Source organism: Mesoplodon bidens, assembly GCF_964165515.1.
Source record: "Mesoplodon bidens genome assembly, chromosome: 12".
Taxonomy (NCBI): Eukaryota; Metazoa; Chordata; class Mammalia; order Artiodactyla; family Ziphiidae; genus Mesoplodon; species Mesoplodon bidens.
In genome coordinates this window covers 55303475-55326605 of record NC_138168.1, presented here as the reverse complement: position 1 = coordinate 55326605, position 23131 = coordinate 55303475, and the positions used below count along the sequence as shown (strand labels likewise).

Here is a 23131-nt window from a genome sequence, read left to right as displayed (position 1 = left end):
TCCTAATAAATTTTAAATATTGTAGAAACAATCACAGTAGTAGAGTCTGAGTTGTTTGGCTGTTTTCTTAGGGTACTAATTTATTTTTTAAAAGAAATCTTAAAGTTCTCAATTTAGAGATGATTAGAATAGCAAAATGTTTAAAGAACTAGAGGAAATCTTGGGTAGCCTGTATCAGCTGTAATACACTATAGTACTCTTAATCTGTTGCTCTGTGCCTCTCACACTCCCCACCAGCCCTCTCCTCTTCTAGTAATCCCAACTCCCTCATAACACAACCATCTACCAGTTTCTCCAGCCAAAAATCTAGCAGTCATCCTTTATTTCTCTCTGTACTTTATCTCTTACATCCTTGCCATCAACAAATCCTGCTGCTTCTACTTACCAAATATATCACAGAAGGGCTACTTCTCTCCACTGCCACCACCTCAGCACCCCCACAATCCCTTCTCTACTAGACTACTTCAAACCCTCCCAGTGTCTCCATGCTTTCATTATGAATCATTCTCCGTAGAAGAGCCAAAATCATCAACTTTAAAGGCTGGATCTCTATAGTACTTAATATATTTAAAAATATATAAAGAAAAATAGAGCTAACATTAACATAGTCACTAAGAAATTGATTGAACTAGGAAATAAAACTTTACCAACACATTTAAATCCCCTTATATATCTCTCCCCAATCAACTTTCCCATTCATTAACCTCCAACATTCCTGTATTTGATGTTTACCAACACACTTGTTTTGGGGGGATCTATTACATGTATCTGTAAGCAACATATAAATACTATTTCTGCATTTTTAAAGTTTGATAAAATATTTAGCCATTCTCCCATGACATTCTCTTCCTTAAAACTTAGTACTAAAGAGGATTCCCCTTCACTCACAGAATGAAGACAGCTAGTGAGGTCATGTCCCGTGATGTTTCATAGACTCTGAGACGGCCCTAACGTGACCTTGGTGTTTTCCCAAGAGTATAGATAGTGCATAAACAGTGTCAACCTCATGATACTTAAAACTGTCTGAACCTCAGTTTACACATGAAGTTTCCAGAAGAATGAATTAAAAGACTGAAAATTATCATATTAAAAATAATTTATCATACTTAGGGAAAAGTAATTTGTCTTATTGTATAAATGACAATTTCAACAAGAGTATAAATTAGATGTAATTATATAAACTGGAAGATAGGGTATATACATCCAAACATCATTCTAGTAATGGGCAGTTTAGATACATTTGATATAATAAAAATTCAGGATGTTAAAAATATCTACATTTTGGACATCATAAAAAAGCAAAGACAGGAATTCTTCTTGCCCACTCAGTAACTCACAAAGTTTTGCATAACAATTGCTGCAAACTGATCTCAGAAACAGAGCAATGATACATTTTCTATGAGTACAGACTGTGAAATACTACGGATTTTGTTTTATATAATATTGTTTGAGGCAATCTGTATAAGAAATAACATCAAGATTCATAATTGCACAAATCTGAAAGGCCTTACATTTCCCATCACAAATTACCCTATTGTCATAACTCACAAAGAAGTAATTGTAGTATTTTATAAACTGTTTACTGTCTAAGATTGCAAATTGTTTAGCTAATTCATACAAACTTTTTGGCTGCAAATCTTCAATGTCATAGGCCTGGGTCAGGTTATACTCCAGCTTCCAATTAGATTTTCCCTTTAGATTAGCATCTGTCAGGTTCAAGTAATACTGTAGTACATCCTATAGTTAAAAAGAGTAAAAAGCCTGGTTCATTTTTTGGCCTATGAAGTACTGCATATCAAGAAGAGTTCTTATTAGGATTTATGTGACATTCTTAATTTAAAGTATAGTCATTTTAAGAAGTGTGCATTACTTTTAAAGAAAAAGAGTCCTGATAGAAAAATCTATATATTTTTTCATTTAAAAAATAATGAAAGAACATAACAGAAAATAATCCAACTATACAGAGGGATTTACAAAATAAAAAGCCTTTGATTCACACACATCAGAAGTAACCACTGCTAACAGTTGTATATAAATCAGTCATATGCAGGAGGTGGCTTGTACCAGCCCACAAATGCTGACTGTCAAATTTTCAGGCATCTTGCAAGTTAGTTGGTATCACTTTGGCAGCTTGAAATTGGCCATGATGGGAGTATTTATGCCATGGAAATCAGCAAACACTACAAATCAAAGCGCTTTTCCCCCCGCCCGGTGAACCAGCTGTTAAACATTTACCAACACTCCAGTGTATGTGTGCTGTTCTAGACTTTATGTACAAAGAAATATAAGTATTTAGAATATATATACCTATTTTCTATCTTTTTGGCTTTTTCAAAAAATGAAATTAAACTATACAAACTGTTTTGCACTTTTAAAAATGATATAGTATTATATCAGGTACATTTTTCTATGTCAGTATACACACACACGTGTGTGTGTGTATCTGAGATTCAGATCCAAAAATAGGCAACTAATAGTTGTAAAAGAATTCCTTTGGGGACTTCCCTGGTGGAGCAATGGTTAAGAATCCGCCTGCCAATGCAGGGGACACAGGTTCAAGCCCTGGCCCAGGAAGATCCCACATGCCGTAGAGCAACTAAGCCTGTGCACCACAACTACTGAGCCTGTGAGCCACAACTACTGAGCCCACGTGCCACAACTGCTAAAACCCGTGCACCCAGAGACCGTGCTCCACAATGAGAAGCCACCGCAATGAGAAGCCCCCACTTGCCACAACTAGAGAAAGCCCACGTGCAGCAACGAAGACCCAACGCAGCCAAAAACAAATAAATTAATTAATAAATTTTTAAAAATTCCTTTGGACTATTTTCTCAATTGTTTTATCTCATTTAATTTAACGTTTATGGATTAAACCAGATTTTTCCTGTCCTATCTTTTCTTGTAAAAACATGCTCTAGGGATTAACAAATCTATCTCCTACTAAATTTACCTAGGAGAAAAATACAGTTACATCAATAGAGACTTTAATTGAGAAATTCTTTTCATATTTTATTTGTTGAAAGGGGCAGTACCCATAAGCTAAATGCCTGGCCTTTTGAGGCTGAATTGATATATAGAGTCATGTACCAGCTCCAGAGAGCTTTTTTTAATTTTATTTTATTTTTCTTGCGGTATGCGGGCCTCTCACTGCTGTGGCCTCTCCCGTTGCGGAGCACAGGCTCCGGATGAGCAGGCTCAGCGGCCATGGCTCACGGGCCCAGCCGCTCTGCAGCATGTGGGATCTTCCCGGACCGGGGCACGAACCCATGTCCCCTGCATCAGCAGCCGGACTCTCAACCACTGCACCACCAGGGAAGTCCTCCAGAGAGCTTTTGTCTCAAAAGTTCCAACTCAATTTATTTTCTTCACAAAAAAAATTTTGCCAACATTTATTGAGTGCTTACTGTGAGCCAAGCATTTTTCCAAGTGCTTTAAGAATAGTTGTTCATGTAGTCCTCACAGCTACTTAGTGAAGTCAGTAATATTTTAATCCTGGTTTTAAGGGGAATAGACTAGGACACAGAGAAGTAGGGTAAGACCACTCATGACAGAGTATGGTTTCAGAGCCTATATTCTTCTTCATAGCTGTGTTCTGGAGAAGAGTAATTAATAACAAATATGGAGTAGTGAAAAGTTTCAAATGTATGTAAGTCCACAAACAAGGCGCTACCCAATGAAACCCTTATCTAAGTAAATGTGAAGACCTTAGAAGACAGAAACAGCTTCCCAAAGGCTAACCTCATAAAACCACACTTAGAAAGTGCTGACATTCCAAATATAAAAAAGAAGAAAAACATCCTGAGATTTCAACATAAAGTACACCTCACAATAGCTGCGCTGAAAACATTCAACTAAACTAATGAAAACTACAAAGATATGCATAAATATGGGGTCAATTCTAAAATTGTACCAACTTACCAGTAATTTATAATCACGAGGATCATATTGAAATAGTCTGACACCAGGATTGTTGGTCTGTTTTTCTAAAACACTCTTCACTGGAGTAACAGCAGGAGCCACGAACAAAGAATTTATCGGATTTCCTAGGCAAAATATATGTACATAAACATATATTTTTTAATAATTGAGTTTAACTATATTAAAAATATGAACAAATTCCAGATTAAGAGGTTAACAAAAGTAACGGCCAAATGATGTGTGATGCTTGATGGATCCTGATCTGAAACAACACTAAAGAGACACTTTTGAGAAAATAGGGGAAGTTTGACTATGAAGAGATTAAAAGAATTATTGTTGATTTCGTTAGGTAAGTTAATGGTATTATTATTATGTAAGTTATCCATATACTTAGCAATGAATACAGAAGCATGTAGGGCTGAAATACATTTGATGTTTGAGATTTATGTTCAAATACTTCAGAAAAAAAAGAATAAAGAATCATAGATAAAATAAGTGTGGCAAAATCTTGATAGATATTGAATATAAGTGATGGTACATGGGGGTTTGTCTTATAATTCTCTCTACCTATATATATATATTTGAAATTTTTCATAATAAAACTATCCAACTTATTACAAGTACACACACACAAAATATACAAAGCTAGTTTTTTTTGTACTCTACCTATAACAATATTCCAATAATTATATAGTAAGAATCTGATTTAAGTGTCACCATGTTTTATACATATTTGTTATGACAGCAGTCCCCAACCATTTTGGCATCAGGGACCGGCTTTGTGGAAGGCAATTTTCCCATGGGTCGGGGGGTGGGTGATGTTTCAGGCGGTAATGGGAGCGAGGAGGAGTGATGGGGAACAGCAGATGAAGCTTCGCTCTGTGCGGCCCCGTTCCTAACAGGCTGCAGACAGCGGTCCGCAGCCCAGCGGTTGGGGACCCCTGTATTATAGAACTAAACTTCTGAGTAAAAAAGCTATCAAATGCTGAAAAATGGTCATTTTTACCAAGCCCACTCATTCTAGATGAAGAAGGTAGAGCATTTCAAAAATGTTCCCCAATTACTGAAAAAGAAAAAATACATATTGATTTTTCTCCTGGCTGACTACTAAAAAATCAGAACTCTTATTTTGTTAACTCTCAGTTTTCTTGCCCTTATACAGAAGTTATCTTTAAAAATAGATAATCGTTGTCTTATTTAATGCTAGAGCTTCTTCTATATTTTTTCTTTTAATGCTGAGTAGATGACAATGTCGATAAGCACTTAAAAGTAGGAGCTTAATTTATTTTAAACCAACAGTAAATTGTGCTTTGCTCTTTAAATTCTGAGAAGTAAATCTAGTCATATCAAAGGAAACTTGAGTCTAGCAGGTAAATAAAAAAAGAGTGATTCTCTAAACTTGAGGACCTAAAAGAACATTTGAGTGAACTGAGGGTTTCAGAGGCTTTTGTGTCAACAGCAGTCAAATGATGACGGCCTTGTGGAGCTAAAAGGAAGAAACTCAGTGGCAGGACTAAATGTGATTTGGACAGTGGCCATCACTCACAGAAGGTAACTGAGAAAAAGCAGGTGCTGGCAGGTAGATTTAATAAAACTTTTAATTTACTGGATCAGTAAAAATTAATGGATATGCACTCTTTTGCTCTAGCATCTTGGACTGAGGAGATGCAAATAGAATGTTATATTACCTTTTTTATCTGAAAGAACCATAATACTATCTCTGTGAGTGTGTCCATAAAATTGTCCTGCAATGATGTTACTGTATTTTCTAAAAATGTCTATCAGTTTCTCATTATAGTATTCTCTCATTGCCATGATGCCCCTTGAATAAGGCAGGTACCCCACTGGAACATGAGCTATGATGTACACCTGGAGAAAGAAACACAAAGAGGACTGATGAGAATCTTTCTGCACATTTTTCACAACAAAATGATTTAGATACCCAAGATTGAAAGTATATTAATTAAATTTTAGAAAGCAAATATACCATTTCTCCTATTTATTTACCAAAAAAAGATGAAATTAGGAAACTATTAATGGCCCTATATTTGCACTTGTCTATTGGAACTACATGGTTTATGATGTAAGGTAACTGTGACGTTGCTCAAATTTTTTTTTTAAATATCAACAGATGTCAATCAATCCCCAGAGCATTAAAAGCAAGTAAAACAAGCAACAACAGCAGAGGCAAATCACAAAGTGCTTCACGTAAGAACATCTTTAAATTTTAATACTTTTATTAATACCTGACCCCACTCAAGTCTAATAAGTATACAAGTTTAACCCTCTGTTCATCCCATGATGATGTTGGTCTACGGCATCTACCTTCTCCTTATTTTGCTGAGAGATGTTCAGTGTGTTTTCTAGCCATTCAAACTGATTTGCTGGGTCAGTCTTATTTAGGGTCACGATATTTGGGCCATAGTATAAGTTTGTGTTGAGACTGATGATCCTAAAGTTCAGATTAGTTGAAACTTTCTGTGAATAAAAGCCACCTATAAAAACAAATTTGAAACACATTCTGGAATAATACACACACAGATACATAGATACTGTGAAAGCAAAATCTTAATTAAGGTTTTCAATCCATTTAGGCAGGTTATACTTATTTCTTATTCTTTAGTTTGCACATACATAGGCTGTCATTGGATAAGAATCAGATTTAACAAACATTTATTGAAAACCTACTATGCGTCAAGTCCAATGTTGCCACTTCCACAAATTGAGGTAACAACAGTTGTATCCAACATTCACATGAAAAGATAACTAAATGTTTTGGCACTAGGCACTGAGGTACTGAATATTATAAAAGAAAGATTAATACATCAACTTCTACTTTTGTATGTTTGGGGAATTAAGATAAGAGATATTGTGAAATCTAAAATCCAAAGAATGGGAACACATGGATCTTGCCAGAGAATACTGAGGAAGAAATGTCAGATAAACCAGAGCTGCTACAATCTCAGGTGAGATGAGGCTTAAAGGTATAACCCCACTCACACCTGTGAACCAGTGGTGACAGAACACTCCCGTGGCACTTTCAGCCACTTGGACCCTGTCCCTGCTTTCTTCACCCAGGGCCCACTCACCATCCATGCCACTCCCTGGCTTTCAAACATGATAAGGCCTCCAGAAAAACTGGGCACAGGGACTCTGCAGAATTGGCACACCCAAGCAAACATTAAAGATCTAAGTCTAAACAACATGAACTGAGATAAAAAATAGAGATAAAATAGGGATGAGTAAATCTTTCCCTTACCTTTCCTTAGAGTACTAATAGCTTCTTCATCCAGCCATGGCTTCCAGAGGCTTGCTACTGCATTGTACACCTTGCTGGTGAATATAGGCAGTTGATCCTGGCCACAAACAATATAATCCACCATTGAAACTCTAAGGATATATGGATGAATTCATTTAAATATCACTTGAACGGTTACTACTATGTTAGGCATCTGGAGATGCAGGAATACTAGATAGACTTAATTTTCAAGGATATATAACTTAATTGGGGAGATGGAGGACAAAATGTAACCAATCATCTATAAGACAATGTGCTAGGTACCACCACAAGGGTTCTGGGAGTGGAAAAGCAAGAACAGTCAAGTCTAGCCCAGAGAGTCAGCAGGGAGAGTGAAAAGAGCATTTAAACCAGTACTTGAATAATGATTTCATCAAGTTGACAAGAAAGGTAATCAAAGCAAAAATAATGGCCCAGACACCAACACAGTGCCATATACAGAAACAAGCCCTTGTTTCAGTGTGACTGGGGTATAGAGTGGACGTGAGAATATGCTTATTATAGAGACACTGAAGGCAGGTTTTAGCCTGAATATGTAGGACCTGATGTAGCATGCCTAGGAGATGGATTTCAGAATTAAACAAAATTCTCTGAAATGTTAATACTAGTATAAATCTTTTTAACTTCTTGAATGAAGACTTATAACCACGTTTTTGATTTTTTGCTTGTTTGTTTTATTGGAGTATATAGTTGCATTACAGTGTTGTGTTAGTTTCTGTTGTACAGCAAAGTGAATCAGTTGTACGTATACATATATCCTCTCTTATTTAGATTTCCTTCTCATTCAGGTGACCACAGAGCACTGAGTAGAGTTCCCTGTGCTATAAGGGTGTGGTGAAAAGGGAACCTTCCTGCACTGTTGGTGGTAATGTAAACTGATACAACCACTACAGAAAACAGTATGGAGGTTCCTTAAAAAACTAAGAATAGAACTACCATGTGACTCAGCAATCCCACTACTGGGCATATACCCTGACAAAACCATAATTCAAAAAGAATCAGGTACCACAATGTTCATCGCAGCACTATTTACAATAGCCAGGACATGGAACCAACCTAAGTGTCCATCAACAGATGAGTGGGTAAAGATGTGGCACATATATACAACAGAATAATATTCAGCCATAAAAAGAAATGAAATTGAGTTATTTGTAGTGAGGTGGATGGACCTAGAGTCTGTCATACAGAATGAAGTAAGTTAGAAAGAGAAAAACATGTTTTTGATTTGAAGTCTCTTTATGTCAGCCTAAATCATATCGCTCTGATTTTTAAAATAATATATGTATAATACCTTATACCATATTTTTATCATCCTATTTTATCATATTATAATAAAGTATCTTTATGGTGACATAAGCTCAGGGGAAGAAAAAAAACTTCAAGAAAGTACATACTGAATAAAAACCCAGAAATCATTTGTGAAATTGGATAATTATTCCTATTTTTTGTTTCAAAAAATTATAGTAAAAAACTGAAGCCATTTTCTTCACTCTCTTCATTTCCTTCTCTATATTGGTGACACAGACCTATTTCTTAAAGGAGTTTCCCTGTCATCATTAATTAAAATTCTTAGTTTTATTTTTTTTAAGATGACATCCAAGTCACATTAGTTCCTAATACATGTGCTTAATACATAATGAAAATACAAATATATGCAGGGCAAGTAATAAGCAAATGACTTTTTTTAACTGAAACTGATTATCCAAAGGATATTTTCAATTTGTGTCAGTGATCAGAGTCATCTGTCTGAAAATTACACAATGGCTTAGGCCAATCTAAATTCTGATTAAAAATTGGTAATCATCATCATCATCATCATCATTATCATCATCATCATCAAAAACCCAATATCTTAGCCATTTGTTTACATTGGGATGGATGCCAAGATACTGGTATGGTCATGTAGAATCAAAATTATATAAACATTGCTCTAGATTTTTCTGTCTATTTTAAGTATGAAAAATATGAGCACCAGAGAAGTTAAGTGATTTATCCAGGGAGAGCTGGTCAGCCCCAGAGCTGGGTCTAAATCCCAGGTCTTTCTACCATCACTCTTACATCCAGTTATCTACTGCACAATGGGAAGTGACCCACTCACCAGTTTGGTGGCACCAGCCTTGCCATGGTAGGAGTACCTGAGGACCCTGGCCCAGACTGCTTCCTTGAGTGGCAATGGGAAGAAATCCCTGGGCTGTCCACACAAATATCTATTTCTGATGTAGTGGGTGGGAATTTGCGTCTGTATTTGTGTGTTTATGTAGCTATGTTTAAATACATGTTTATGAGGTTTTAGTGGAGAAATAATACATCTGATTTATTTGTTACTAACATTCACCGGAATTTGAGCTCAGATATGAGAAGTCTCTAGGAGAATTTGTCGTAGGGCTTTCATGTTACATCTGACCTTCCTGAAACTGGGATGGAAGGATGGCAGTAGAATAATAGAAGGTTTTCAGATATAAGGTCATAAGCTAGGAAGAGAAAACAATTAACTGTTTAAGGTATAAAGGCTGCCAGGTTATCCTAGCTGTACATATAATCAGATATATTTTAGAAGTTGGATAGCATCTATATCTTTGAATTATTATAAGATTTGGCTTTGCAAAAAGAAGGCAGAGATAAAAGTAAAATAAAACCAATCCTCAGAGGAGTTAGGAAACATGTGTCCCATGTCACTGCTTCATGCTACAAAACCACCACTTCACTTACTGAGGACTTATTATGTGCCAGGTAGGAAACTATGCACTTTCCGTATAATGTCACTAATTCTCCCCAAAACTTTGCAAAGTAGGTATTATTGCTCTTGTTTACAAATGATCAGGGATAATTATGTGCATTATCCAAGTTGCTCAAGCTATTCAAAGCAGGACAGGACAGGTTTTTAACTTCTAGTGAACGTGACTCTAAACCCCACATGTTTTCCATTACAACAGTCTGCCTGTCAACTAAAGCATATAAAAACAATGTGTGTAACCTCTGATTCCTGGAGTTTGCCCATTCCCAAGCCTCTGCCCTGTGTGGTCTAACATCTCAACAGTAACAAAAGCTGACCACTGGTTGAAAGGCCAACTCGCAAAGACTCACATATTGTTCATCTCAAGACAGGAGGCCGGGCTCAAGAAGTCACTTGAAACTTAAGCTCATCATAGAGTGCAACTTTTCAAAGTCACATTATTCACATTAATTAACTATTATAATCAAAACCTTCATTAAGCAGCCTTTTGACATGAGATGGAAAAGATATGCTAAACCAAAAGAAAAATGTAGACAAAGAAAGGCATGAAAGTAAATATAATGTTTAGGAAATATTGATATGTTGGTCTGGCAAGAGTAAAGGATGTGTGAAAGGATGTTTGTTTAACTGAACACAAAAGACCCAGGATGTGGGCTCTCCCACTAAGTGATTGTGAGCACCGGAACAAGCAACTTAACATTTCTGGGCCTCAGTTTTCTCTTTTGTAAAATGAAGAGTTGATCTAGACACGGGGTCAGCAAACTTTTTCTATGAAGGGTCAAAAAATAAATATTACTTTAGGCTTCTTTCTGGGCCATATAGTCAATGTGGCAACTACTCTACTCTGCTGTTACAGTACACAAGCAGCCACAGGCAAAACAGAAAGCACAGCCATGGCTGTGTTCCAGCAAAACTTTATTTACAAAAACAAGTGTCAGACTGCATTCGGACCACAGGCCCTGTTTGCCAAGCCCTGAACTAAACAACAATCTCTAAGATCTCTTGAATCTGAACAAATCTATGATTCTACACTGCTATAGCAGATCACTGTAACCAGGGCTGCTATCTGATTGTTATGCACAGGCATTGTTATAAACAGTCACCCTAACAGGTTGAAGCCTGGGCCGTATCAGGCATTAAAAATATTATGAACATGCTCTCTGCCTTGAATCACATCTTGAACATGGACCTCCCTTTTTGGTTCTTATGATGATTTGCTATGCTTTTGTTTTTAATCACAATCCAGCTTAGATCAGAGTATGGGTAGCTTAGTATGCCTAATAGAAATTCTGAAAAATGTAAACATTTGTCAACATTAACCGTTTTTGCTAACCTGAACATGGAAATTCAAATGAACAAAATTATTCAAAAGAAAGGAGAAACTGAGGAAGAATACAAAGGAAATCAAGAATTAATAACTCACAAACTAGGTAATTTTATTCCAAAATCTCACTATGGATATAACTTTTTATGAACTATTAGGAGTCCCTTTCAAGTACCCAAAGCACTTGTCTTGCCTTCCTCGATGGTTAGTATTAAGAGCAAACTCCACCTCCATGAGTGCCCCTCCCATGCCCTATCATCAGCTAGTTACCAGCATAATTTTGACACTACTGATGGAAAAAATACTTTAAGCATTTTTAGAAGTTGTGGTCAAATTTACCTGTGGCCAATAGTCATGATTACCCAGTGCAGGGAAAACCTGGAGATTTGGAAAGAGACTCTGGACTGTGGTTGTCATATTAGCAATCACATTTATGACCGCATCTGTTGAGAGTTCACGCACTGGAACGTGAGGTGGGCTATCCCTGTAAGGGAGACAGAATCATAGAGAACAAAATCAGTTTCTATAAAAAGTCACTAGACTCCTGTGTAATGCCTTGCTGTATTGTCATTGTCAAATTCCACTATAAATCAACAGATGATAAAGAGTTGATAAACTACTCTTCATTTACCTTTGTCCCACAGGGAAGCCTATAAAAAAGAAAATTTGTGAAATACAAAAGATAAACTGGAAATCTCAGTCTATTTCACTGCCTGACTGAAGATTTATAAGAGGCAAAAATGTTTAGCAATTAAAAGCACAGATTCCAGGGCCAAAAGTGCCAGGTTTGCCATTTATTAGCTGTGTGCACTTGGGCAAGTTACTTAGATACTCAGTGCCTTCATTTCCTTATCTGTAAAATGGGAATAATAATATCCATTGTGAAGATTAAATGAGTTACAATGTATAAATTAAAACAGTGCCACGGTCATCATTGCAGGTCCAGGAAATATTAGGCCTCTTCACTCTGTCATGATGGATGGAATTTGTTAATTACACCACCAGAAGACGATGTCTGCAAAATCGCTATCACAGGTTAACTCCCATTGTTGCCTTTCGTTTTTGGATTAGTTAATCAAGACCTATTATCACATTAATAAACACCTCAAGACACTGACACAAATACACTGTTTATGGATTCATCTCTTAGTTAACATGGACATATTTCTAGAGCCTGTATTCTAAACAAACAAAGAAAGAAACAAAACTCAGTCTTTTAAAGTTTTTCTTATCCCTAATAATGTTGATTAATTTGATCTAGTATTTTTTAAACCCCAAGAATTCTTAAAACATAATATATATTCTTATGAAATTCGGCATTCTAATGAAGCTTAGGACACTGTAGATACATACTGAGTAACTAAGGGTATTTATATAATCACTCACCCTGTCCATATCATAAAAGATGCTTCCTGTCCTGAATTTTTAATAAAATCAAATGCTGACAAAATGAGGTGATAAGGAGAATCACATAGAACATCTCCAAAAGGGCCAGGATTGGAGGCATTTGCACCTTTCGAGGAAGCGCACACTTTTGTGTGGTCATCTGTGATGTGGTAAGTAGGGTCTAAGTGTAAGTCAGTCACATGCCAAAACTGTCCTGGTGATGAGAAAATAAATGCTGTTAAATCTACTTCTCTTTTGGAATTCCCATACCAATATTTACAGTAAGACGAGACAGTTGCTCCACCCTGTGATAGAGGAAGCCTTAGTAATTTAAATATTCATATGCCCTGAAGTTAAATACACTCTTTCCCTGTCAGAAATAAGGATTCTAAAGACAATAGGAAGACTTTACTAGAATTTACTATTTACACACATTAGAACTGATGAAGTCACTCACAGCATGACTACTTAATAAAGACTACATGACAAACATAAGTTTGCATAGTGATATATATGGAGACATCCTTCTGGGAAGTCAATAATAATCCCATATTGTATCTTAATAGCATGTCTCCTTCCTTGTAGAATTTAAGGCTTTAGAATTTATTTTCTTCTTGTAGAAAAATGGACAAAAAATATGATGTTTTGTTAGGGTCACACAGTGAGTAGATTTCAGAACTTGTAACTAATAAATCTCACTCCTAATTTCTTGTAAAACCTTGCTTCTCAACATTAATGAAAAAAGAGTCCTCAGTTTAGCTTTCAGCCAAAAACAGCCACTGCCAGAGTTTCTTAAAAGCTATTTAACAGAGGAACATCTTCTATCATACACTTGTATAAGATGTTTATAATATTAAGGAAAGCATTTGTTAAAGAAGATGCTTCCACTGGGTTTTCACGGAGAAGCCCAAGACCCACTTGATAGCACCCTTGATTGGAAATCATCTTGAGAAAGATTCTTTCATTGAAGGAAACACAGGTTAATCATAGTAGTATCTCTCTTTATTAAGTATTTACTATGTGCCAGACATTGTGATAAGCAATTTAAATATACTATGTCTTTTCATTCTCAAAACTACTCTCTGAAGTAGGAATCACTCTTCTCATTTTAGAGTTCAGAAATTAATGCTGGATCAGTTAGAAAATTTACTCTAGTATATACAGCTTAATAATTGGCAGAGACAAAATGTAACCCCTCATTTTGAAGGGCCCTCAAGTTTGCTTATACTTAATTTACATATATCTTCAGTGATTTTGCTGCCTTCTCATATGCAACCAATAAACTTTTAATATTGAGACTTTTTCAAACTTTGAATTTGGAGCTCACTCTGATTAGGTGTAATTTACAATAGGAAACATCAGAAGTGACATAGCAGCAGTACTACACCAGAAGCATGGAGGAAATAAGTAGAATGCAAACTTTTATCTATACAAATGATAAAAGCTAAGTATGATAAAAGCTAAGTATGATAAAAGCTAAGTATGGGGCTTCCCTGGTGGCGCAGTGGTTGTGAGTCTGCCTGCTGATGCAGGGGACACGGGTTCGTGCCCCAGTCCGGGAAGATCCCACATGCCGCGGAGCGGCTGGGCCTGTGAGCCATGGCCGCTGAGCCTGCATGTCCGGAGCCTGTGCTCCGCAACGGGAGAGGCCACAACAGTGAGAGGCCCGCGTACCGCAAAAAAAAAAAGCTAAGTATGCACCTGAGCAAACACTTGGATAAAATCCAAAGCTGGATAATAAAGTAGAAAATTGAAAGCAGTTAAATTAAGATGGGAAAGATGTACTATATTTAGGATGTTATTTCTTCGCAAAGTTGTTGTAATTTGATAACACATTTAAGTTCACAGCTAAGAAGTGGGAGACAGAAGATCTAGAACAAAGTAGTCATTAAATAGTCTTTATGGTCAATTACTTGGTATTCAGCCCCCATTTGAAAACATTTGCCAAGAGTAATTTATTTTCATCCATAATGCAGAAAGTACTCCAACTCTTTTTCCAGCTTGGACATACTTTACCCAGCACATAAAGTGGTTTGGCAGATAGCTCAGAATCATCCTGGTGGTTGCCCTTCCTTGGGGTATAAATATATACTGCATCTCTATTTTATGTAAATATGTATATTATTATTCATAGAATGTTAAGGTATGTAGTAAACTACACACAGAACAGCACAGTGTTATGGTTAAGGATGGGGGCTCTGGAATCAGACTACCTTACTTCAAATCCAAGCTCTTCTTCCTAATCTAGTTGTATGATCTCGGCCTGTTTCATCTGTAAAATGGGAATAATATTATTGTCTACTGAATGAGGGTTAAGTGACTTAGTAGCAGAAAGAGCCTGGCATCTAGTAAGCTCAACATTAGTTGTATTGTTATTCATTTGTAATGTCAAGCTTGCATCTGAGATTGAATTTCCTCATTTCCAAGTAATAGCTGAAATGTATTGAGTACTTACTGTAAGTTTAATACTGTTTCTTATGCTTTACGTGTATTAACTGACCATTATTTCCATTTTACAGGTAAGGAACTGCAGCACTCAGAAATTAAATGCAAGTCACGTATGTCATGTGCAGCAGAACCAAGACAGCAATTCAGGAAATCTGACGCCAGAGTCCACACGGCTCTTAACCACTGCACACAGTACCTCTGTGAGTGCTCACATTCAAATGTCCTTCCAGAAAAAAGTCCTTCCATCTCACTTGCCTCATGTAAGATAGATAACAGCTACACCTATAGGGGATACTGTGACAAGTAAGGGACATTTAATTATTAATATATTAAACTTTGTAAAACAAAACTGGAAACACATTAAGGACACATTCCTCTGATGTAACCTATTACCTGGATTTATATATCCCCAGCATCTAGAATACGTCTGACCTATAGTAGGTCCTCAACAAACATTCTTTAATTAGGCACAGGCAGATTCAGAATTTCCTCAATATCACATGATGACTCAGTAATGAAAGCTGAAATGGAACCAGTCTCTCCAGACTTGCAGTCTAGCGCCCTTTCCACTACATTGGATTGCTAGACAGATAAGTGAGGAATAATTATTTAGGTGCACTGAAGGGTGTCTTTAAATAGAAGCCAAGAATGGAGCCCTGACAGGTTCTTAACCTGGAATTTATGAATAATGAAACCCTGGAGACCTCACCTCCCACCTCTAATGAAATTTATACAAAATACTGTGTGTGTGTGTGTGTGTGTGTGTGTGTGTGTGTGTGTGTGTCCAAGGCCAGAGACCTGGCCTGTGGCAGAGCCCACACTTCAGTTGATTCTCTGGTTCGCAGTCCAATGTTCTTTTCACTACACAATAATTGCTTTCTTGTTCTGCAGATAATCTTTAAAAAGATTCCCACATATGTATATGTGTATATGTGTGTGTGTTGTAAACATATCTAGATAAATGCTCAAATCAATCTTATCTTATCTTTGGGATACATCATAATTCAGATGTTTGGACATAGGGTTGTTGTTTAAAATAGGTGTTTTTTTAATTTGTTTATATTGTCAGTTCCTACCAAATACTCCATCAGGTCCTGAGTTACTAAATCTAAAATATTGTGACCAAACACAACCAGGTGAAGTCTCCCTGGGCTGTTGTCCTCTGACCACTGGGACTTGACAGAAAGCTGAGACTGGGAATTTGCACACACACACACATACACACACACACCACGGTGTAAAGAAGTTCTAGCATTTGGGGTGGGAACAGGGGGAGAGGGAAGGTCACATCAAGCAGAAAGCATATAAATTAATATATCCAATGTGAACCTGCTGAATGGACACTTCAGCAGGTCTCTGAACCTTGGTTCCCCCTCTCCCTCTCTCTTCCCCAGGTGTAGCTTCCCTACAGAAAACAGGGTGGTGTGAAGTGGAGACTCACTAGACCCCAGAAAGCTGTCATTGAGGCCTTCAGCAATCAGATCCTTAAAACCAAAAGGTGCGTCTGCCTGGGTTGGCCTCCTGCATTCTAGGACATTTTATCTAAAAATCCTAAACAGCCACATAATTAAAGAAAAACAGCTTTCATGAAAGCAGAAGCCAGCAGCCTGCATAAGTATTTGAGGACAATTTCTTGTTACCACTGACAGTTGGGAAACCAGATTGACAGTTTTTGCTTTCAACTGCCTGACAGCTGAGTCATCAGGACTTGGCTCTTGAACAAACAGGAGGCATTTTTGCCCAGAGCATTTCCAAAATCATGTGAGAGTAAAGTGATAGAGAAGAGAGGAGGTTTCAGCGCCAAGTACTAAGCTGTTTCAGAGACAGCTATGCCCAAACCACAAAACACAACTCCACCCATCCCATTTCGCCCCCTCTAGATAACAAAGCAATTATGTTTAAAGTTGAGTCAGGGAGGTGAGGGTGGGTACCTTGACCTTAAACACTGAAGGCTCAGGTGGCATCACAAAATCTCTCATCCAACGTTTATCCATTCTGGACCAGTGGTTCTCAGACTCTAGCATCTATCACAATCACCTGGACAATTTGTTTTTTTTGTTGTTTTGTTTTGTTTTTAAATTTTTTTTTACATCTTTATTGGAGTATAATTGCTTTACAGTGGTGTGTTAGTTTCTGCTTTATAACAAAGTGAATCAGTTGTACATATACATATGTTCCCATATCTCCTCCCTGTTGCGTCTCCTTCCCTCCCACCCTCCCTATCCCACTCATCCAGGTGATCACAAAGCACCGAGCTGATCTCCCTGTGCTATGCGGCTGCTTCCCACTAGCTATCTACTTTACGTTTGGTAGTGTATATGTGTCCATGCCACTCTCTCACTTTGTCACAGCTTACCCTTGCCCCTCCCCATATCCTCAAGTCCATTCTCTAGTAGGTCTGTGTCTTTATTCCCGTCTTACCCCTAGGTTCTTCATGACATTTTTTTTCTTTTAGATTCCATATATATGTGTTAGCATACGGTATTTGTCTTTCTCTTTCTGACTTACTTCACTCTGTATGACAGACTCTAGGTCCATCCACCTCACTACAAATAACTCAATTTCGTTTCTTTTTATGGCTGAGTAATATTCCAGTATATATATGTGCCACGATTTGTTAAACAGATCGTTGGGGCTCAATTCTCCGAGAGTTTCGGATTTGGCAGGTCTGGGGTGGGGCTAAAAACTTGCATTGTTAACGCGTTTAAGCGATGCTGGTGCTCCTGGTGCCGGACCCCACTTTGAGAACCACTTGTGTACAGGCGCTGGGCTAAGCGTTGGGAATGAATTGACATCGGCCCTGCCGGCGGGGAGCCCAGGGGCGTCCAGGTAAAGTGAAGGCCCCGTGCGTTCTAACGTAGACTAACGAGCGCGGAGCGCCAGGGCTGCAACAGCGCTGAGGTTGGAGGAGTGGGAAGAAAAGGCCACCAAATTTGACGGCGCAGGACAGAAGAAACTCAGTCCCACTGAAATTTACACTGCTGAGAAGCTGAAACCCCCCGCAGCTCCCCCTCCGCTCTGGGCAGATTCGGGGCCTCTGGAAATGCGGGACACCCAGCCCCCAGCTTCTTTTTCCATTGAGACACCCAGTTTTTCCTTCCTTTCCCCCGGGCACAAAACACCTGGAGACGCAAAGCGAAAACAACTGCCCGGGAGGAGCAGCGGCCCCCACTGTCCGCAGCCAGTCGCGGCCTCCCCGCCGAGCCGAGCTGGCGCTCGTGTCCTGCCGTCGCCCTCGCCCTCCCCGCGCCCCGCAGGGGGAGTCGCAGCCCAGAGCCTTGGCCGGGGCCACTGCTGCCCACACGCACTTTTCTCGGCTTTGCGCAGGCGCTCTGGCCGCCGCTCCTGGGCAGCTCCCGGCGGGAAAAGGATACAGACGACTCACCCACCGCCGGACTGGGACTCGGGCCGCCAGCGGGAGCCAGAGGCAGTCCGAAGCCGGGGCGGCAGTGCCAGGCAGCCAGCAGGCAGCAGACGAGCGCGCCCAGCAGCGCCATCGCGGGTCGCGGCCACGGGCCTGGGAGACCTATTGCAGTCCCGGGGCTCCACACGACCTTCGGGCCCAGGGATGGGGCGGAGGAAGAAGACCTCTGCTGGGGTTGACACCCAGTGGTCACGTGAGAGGGCAGAGTCCTTAATGAGTAGGTTCAGTTGACCTTCAACAGCTGTCTAGCGATTATCTGGCTTTTCCCGTTGTTGTTTGTGTCTCAACGTCAGTGACTGGCCTGGGAAGGAATGTGCTTGGAACAACCCCTCGCAGATCATCTTGCCTAAGTGCCACCTGAGGCTGAGCGCATGGGACTCCTCTGCAGAAGTGATGCAGAGAACCTCGAAGTGTCTCGATTTGAACTAGGTCGGCAGAGATCTGGGATACAGTGGATCTGAGTGTGGCCCCTCGACCAGCAGTGTCAGCACTGGGAAGTCTAGTTAGAAGGGAAAATTCCCAGGCCGGCCCGGGACCTACTGAGCCACAAACTCTGAGGGTGAAGCCTAGTCGTTTGTGTGTACAAGTCCTCTACGTGACGCTAAAGTGATGGTGACGTTTGAGAACCACTGCTCAGAAACACTAGGTTTCAGTTTTTTATTCGTTTGGCTTTTTTTCTTTGTTTTTGCAACGGAGAACAATGTCTCAGAACCATATTCGATGCATTCCAGAGATATACAAAAATCATAGAACTGATTGATTTTACTCTTCAAGGAATTTTTGAAGATAATCAGTCTGACAAAGGAGCCAAGATCCCCAAACTTCGTTGGGGTCTGTGGTCCTTCTATTACCATTTATGAGGATGCTGACTTCTTTAAGATAAGGGAACATGTAGTTTAAATTTGTAGGGCGTGGAATTCCTCTGAAGAAGAAAAAACCCTCCAGAATTAACCTCATAAAAGATGTTGTAAAGTGTATTCGTTTCCCAACAGAGAAAACCTTATTTTGTATGCTGTGTAATTTAATGGGAAAGTGTCTCATGAAACGGGCTTTGAAATGGGAGTTAGGATGCCTCCATTTTCTGCTTCATATGCTGCCAGGGCTGTTCAAGTTCTGCTTCAGCTTTAGGATGAATCAAAAGCCTTTGGAGAACCAAAGTGCTTTCCTATTGTGGAAAAAATTGTCCTTGGAGTTTCTCAGTCCACAACCTCAAGAGTGTGGAGGAAAATGGAGCAGGATTTTTTTAAAAAAGGAAAATGGATGTGAGAGAACAACTTTAAGGACAGCAAAATAACTTGCATGTTTCTAGGAGAAGCATTTTGAAAGATAGAAAAAGGATTTTAAAAAATTGTAAAAATAGCAATTCTCACTCTTCTTCTTTTGCCAATTTTCAATCAGCTTTACTGGAAGTAAATTGGTTGTGAAATAATTCTTCTTAAGTAAGCATAATATATGGCGTACACATTTTGAAACCTAAGAAATGCTTGCAATTTTAAAAAGGCAATATATTTAGTTAATGGTTAGAAACACTATCCTCCCTTTGACTCCCTCTGCTTTCTTTTGTTTTCCTTTATACCCTCGCTCTGAGGAGCACAAAGCTACAGTGCCTTATCATCTCTGGGTGTACACCTCACACCTGGGCATGTATTTGTAGGTCCCCATGTTCCAGGTGTAGGTGTAATTTGTTGTGAGCGTGTGTATCTGGGTGAGAGACTACACCAGTGACAAAGTGGTTCATGACTGGATTTCACAAGACAGTCTTTAACATAGTTAGTATCTCTGAGATCTTGGAATTTCAGAGGTGTTCTTCCAGGGCCAGTTAGTCAAATTGCCTTTGGGCGTAGTAGTTTTTCCTTTTCAAGGGCGTTGAAAAATTTTTTAAAATGCAAACCAGAAAAGTTAGTACCTTGGCAGGTTACTGTATGAGATAGAATATAGCTTGAAGGAAAATGATTTGTAACTACCTTGTAAACATTTAGGAAGTAAATATCCTTGTTATTTATCTTCCTAGAAAACTGCATTTGATCTACTGCTGCAACTTTTGAGCTTTTAACCCAGTGTAACTTTGCTTCCCACTAGGCCATCCCAAAACTTTTCCATTTTTCAGACAGCTGTTATGGAAATGAATGCCAGGATGTTATTTGACCTAATTATAATGAGACGAAGCTAAATCCCTCTCCTTGCCTTTGTATCTTTAAGAATAGAGAGGCCAGAAGCCGTGCTTCTCTCAGAGCATAGGCTGAAATCACCAAGAGAAAGCAGTCTTCCTCCAGAAGCAGAGATGAAGGTTTTCAGAGCTATTGGAGCAAACACGCTCTTTATGTTCTGTTTCATGCTTTTAAAGACAAAGGTAGACTCTAGTTTTAGTAATGGTAACCTGAGCTAGACCATCTTATCCTGACATTCAGTAATAATTGTACATTCACGTGTTAAATCCTATAGCTGCACTTTAGATTTTTTCTACTCTTTACTGCAGTAGTTAAAGTAATACAATAGTCAGGTAATAGTATCATTGTGTTGAACTGTGTAAGTTAAGGGAAGTTTCCTCATACTTATATCTGTAAGTTAATTGGACCTTGAATTAACTTATAGAAACTTACTGAAAATACTGGGTTGATTAAAAATGAATACTGAATGTTTGTCCTGAAAAATATTTACCCTTTCCCTGCCCCACGCACCAACCTTCACAGAGGCTAACAGGAAAGTTTTCCTAAGGAGTAATTCAGGGAAAATAAAATCTTACATTTTTGTTTCAGAAGAAAATTTAGCTGAAATATTAATTTTTGAGAGGAAATAAGCGGGAAGATTGCAAGGTTTGCAGTTCTCAGTATTATTCACTAGTCAAGAGAACTTGGACATGTTAATCGAATCTTCAGTTTCCTCATCGGTAAAGTAAAAATAATAATATCTGCCTTACCTGCTTCACATTGTGGGTTTGAGAACACGTACAAAAATCGTCTTATAAACAGTGAAATACGAAATAATATTTGTACTTTACAAATGTAAATCTTAGCCAGTCATAAACAGATATTTACTTTCCTTTGGTCAACTCAGTTCCACCAACCTCGCACACCCCTGCTTCCCCACCACCACACACACACACTGGCACACACACACACACAATGCCCTCTGCACACTCCATTTTATCCGTTTTAGCACTTATAGACCTTGTTCAGCTCAGTGTACTTGTCTGGAGATACATCTTTATAGTGTTAGCACAAGTTCGTGTGCCCAATGCACAATGAGGCCAAACAAACTGCAACGTCAGAGTCTGGAGCAGAGAGAGGTTTATTGCAGGGCCATGCGAGGAGACAGGTGGCTTCTGCCCTAAAAGCCCTGAGCTTCCTGAAGTGTTTGGCCAAACATTTTTAAAAGCCAGGTGAGGGGCTTCCCTGGTGGCGCAGTGGTTGAGAGTCCGCCTGCCGATGCAGGGGACATGGGTTCGTGCCCCGGTCCGGGAAGATCCCACATGCCGCGGAGCGGCTGGGCCCGTGAGCCATGGCCGCTGAGCCTGCACGTCTGGAGCCTGTGCTCTGCAACAGGAGCGGCCACAACAGTGAGAGGCCCGCATACCACACACACACAAAAAAAGCCAGGTGAGGGAGGTGGGGTCGCAGGGTATGTGATCAGCTCATGCACAGTTCTCTGACTGACTGATGGTGAGGTAACAGGGTGGTGTCACAAGGGCTCACATTACCAGTCCTTAGGCTCCAGGAGGCCTGGGGCTATGTGCTCATGGTCATCAAGTAGTTAACATCTTCCATTTGGTGGGGGGTTTTCACATCTGGAAAACAACTCAGGAAATGTGCCTCAAATACTGTTATCTAGGTGCTTCAGAGAGGAGCTAAAGCAGAGGATATGGAGGAAGGCCTGTCCCGGGAAGGCCCCTTAGGGTCCTACTCGGTTACAATAGTCTAGGATAAAATTCACTCCCTGGTCCTATTTACCTTTCAGTAAGAAGCTTGAATTACACGACATTTTGATTATATGAGATTTTGATTATATTTACCCTTTAATAAGACATTTTCATGTATATCAGCTTGCTTCTTCAGACTGCCTGTTTCTAGTAGCAAGAGGTCATTCGTGCAGCCCAGCTCCACCATAGCAAAGCAGTACCAATCTAAATGTTTCCACATTTCCCTGGGCTTCTGCTTATTTTTTAAATTAGTGTTTTAAACAAAGTGCTAACTTCCCCAGCCTGACTTTATGCCATAAAAAAAAAGCTATTTTATTTAAAACTCTCTAATATACAGTTCCCAGCCAGATTAGTGATATTAACAGCAACAAATTTCTCATGGGTGTAAGATTTTTATTCCAAGTTGATTTGCATTCCATTGGAAATTGTAGAACGCATTCCCTTCTTTATTTTAAAAAAAAGTAGTTTAAAATTTTAATAGGAATTAGAAAATGTGATAAATCTGCAGATCAAAAATGGCTTTGATGGCTTGCAGTAACAAGTCTTTAAAACAAGTTTTGAAGTCATCATTTTCCACCTCCACATCAAGGATAACCTTCTAATTAGTGATTGGTCGTAGAGCACTGAGACTTGGGTAAACAGAAAGATTGTAGAACTTCTCCAGCCCCAGATCAGGATGTTTT

The 23131-nt window shown here is 39.0% G+C and overlaps 1 protein-coding gene across 2 annotated transcripts; it reads right to left on the bottom strand.

The window, feature by feature from the left end:
- Nucleotides 1-225: 225 nt before the first annotated feature.
- On the bottom strand, nt 226-18661 carry SMPDL3A (sphingomyelin phosphodiesterase acid like 3A). 2 transcript variants are annotated; one of them, XM_081250534.1, is made up of 8 exons: nt 18494-18661; nt 12661-12874; nt 11614-11758; nt 7178-7274; nt 6244-6413; nt 5607-5787; nt 3919-4043; nt 226-1737 (listed from the first exon to the last, which is right to left on the bottom strand). In XM_081250534.1, exons 1-8 carry the CDS (start codon nt 18603-18605, stop codon nt 1420-1422), a joined length of 1362 nt encoding a protein of 453 aa, XP_081106660.1. In that variant the 5' UTR covers nt 18606-18661; the 3' UTR covers nt 226-1419. The 2 variants fall into 2 exon arrangements, with proteins under 2 accessions (XP_081106660.1, XP_081106661.1); XM_081250535.1 differs by lacking the exon at nt 12661-12874 and having other exon boundaries at nt 18494-18570.
- Nucleotides 18662-23131: the final 4470 nt, after the last annotated feature.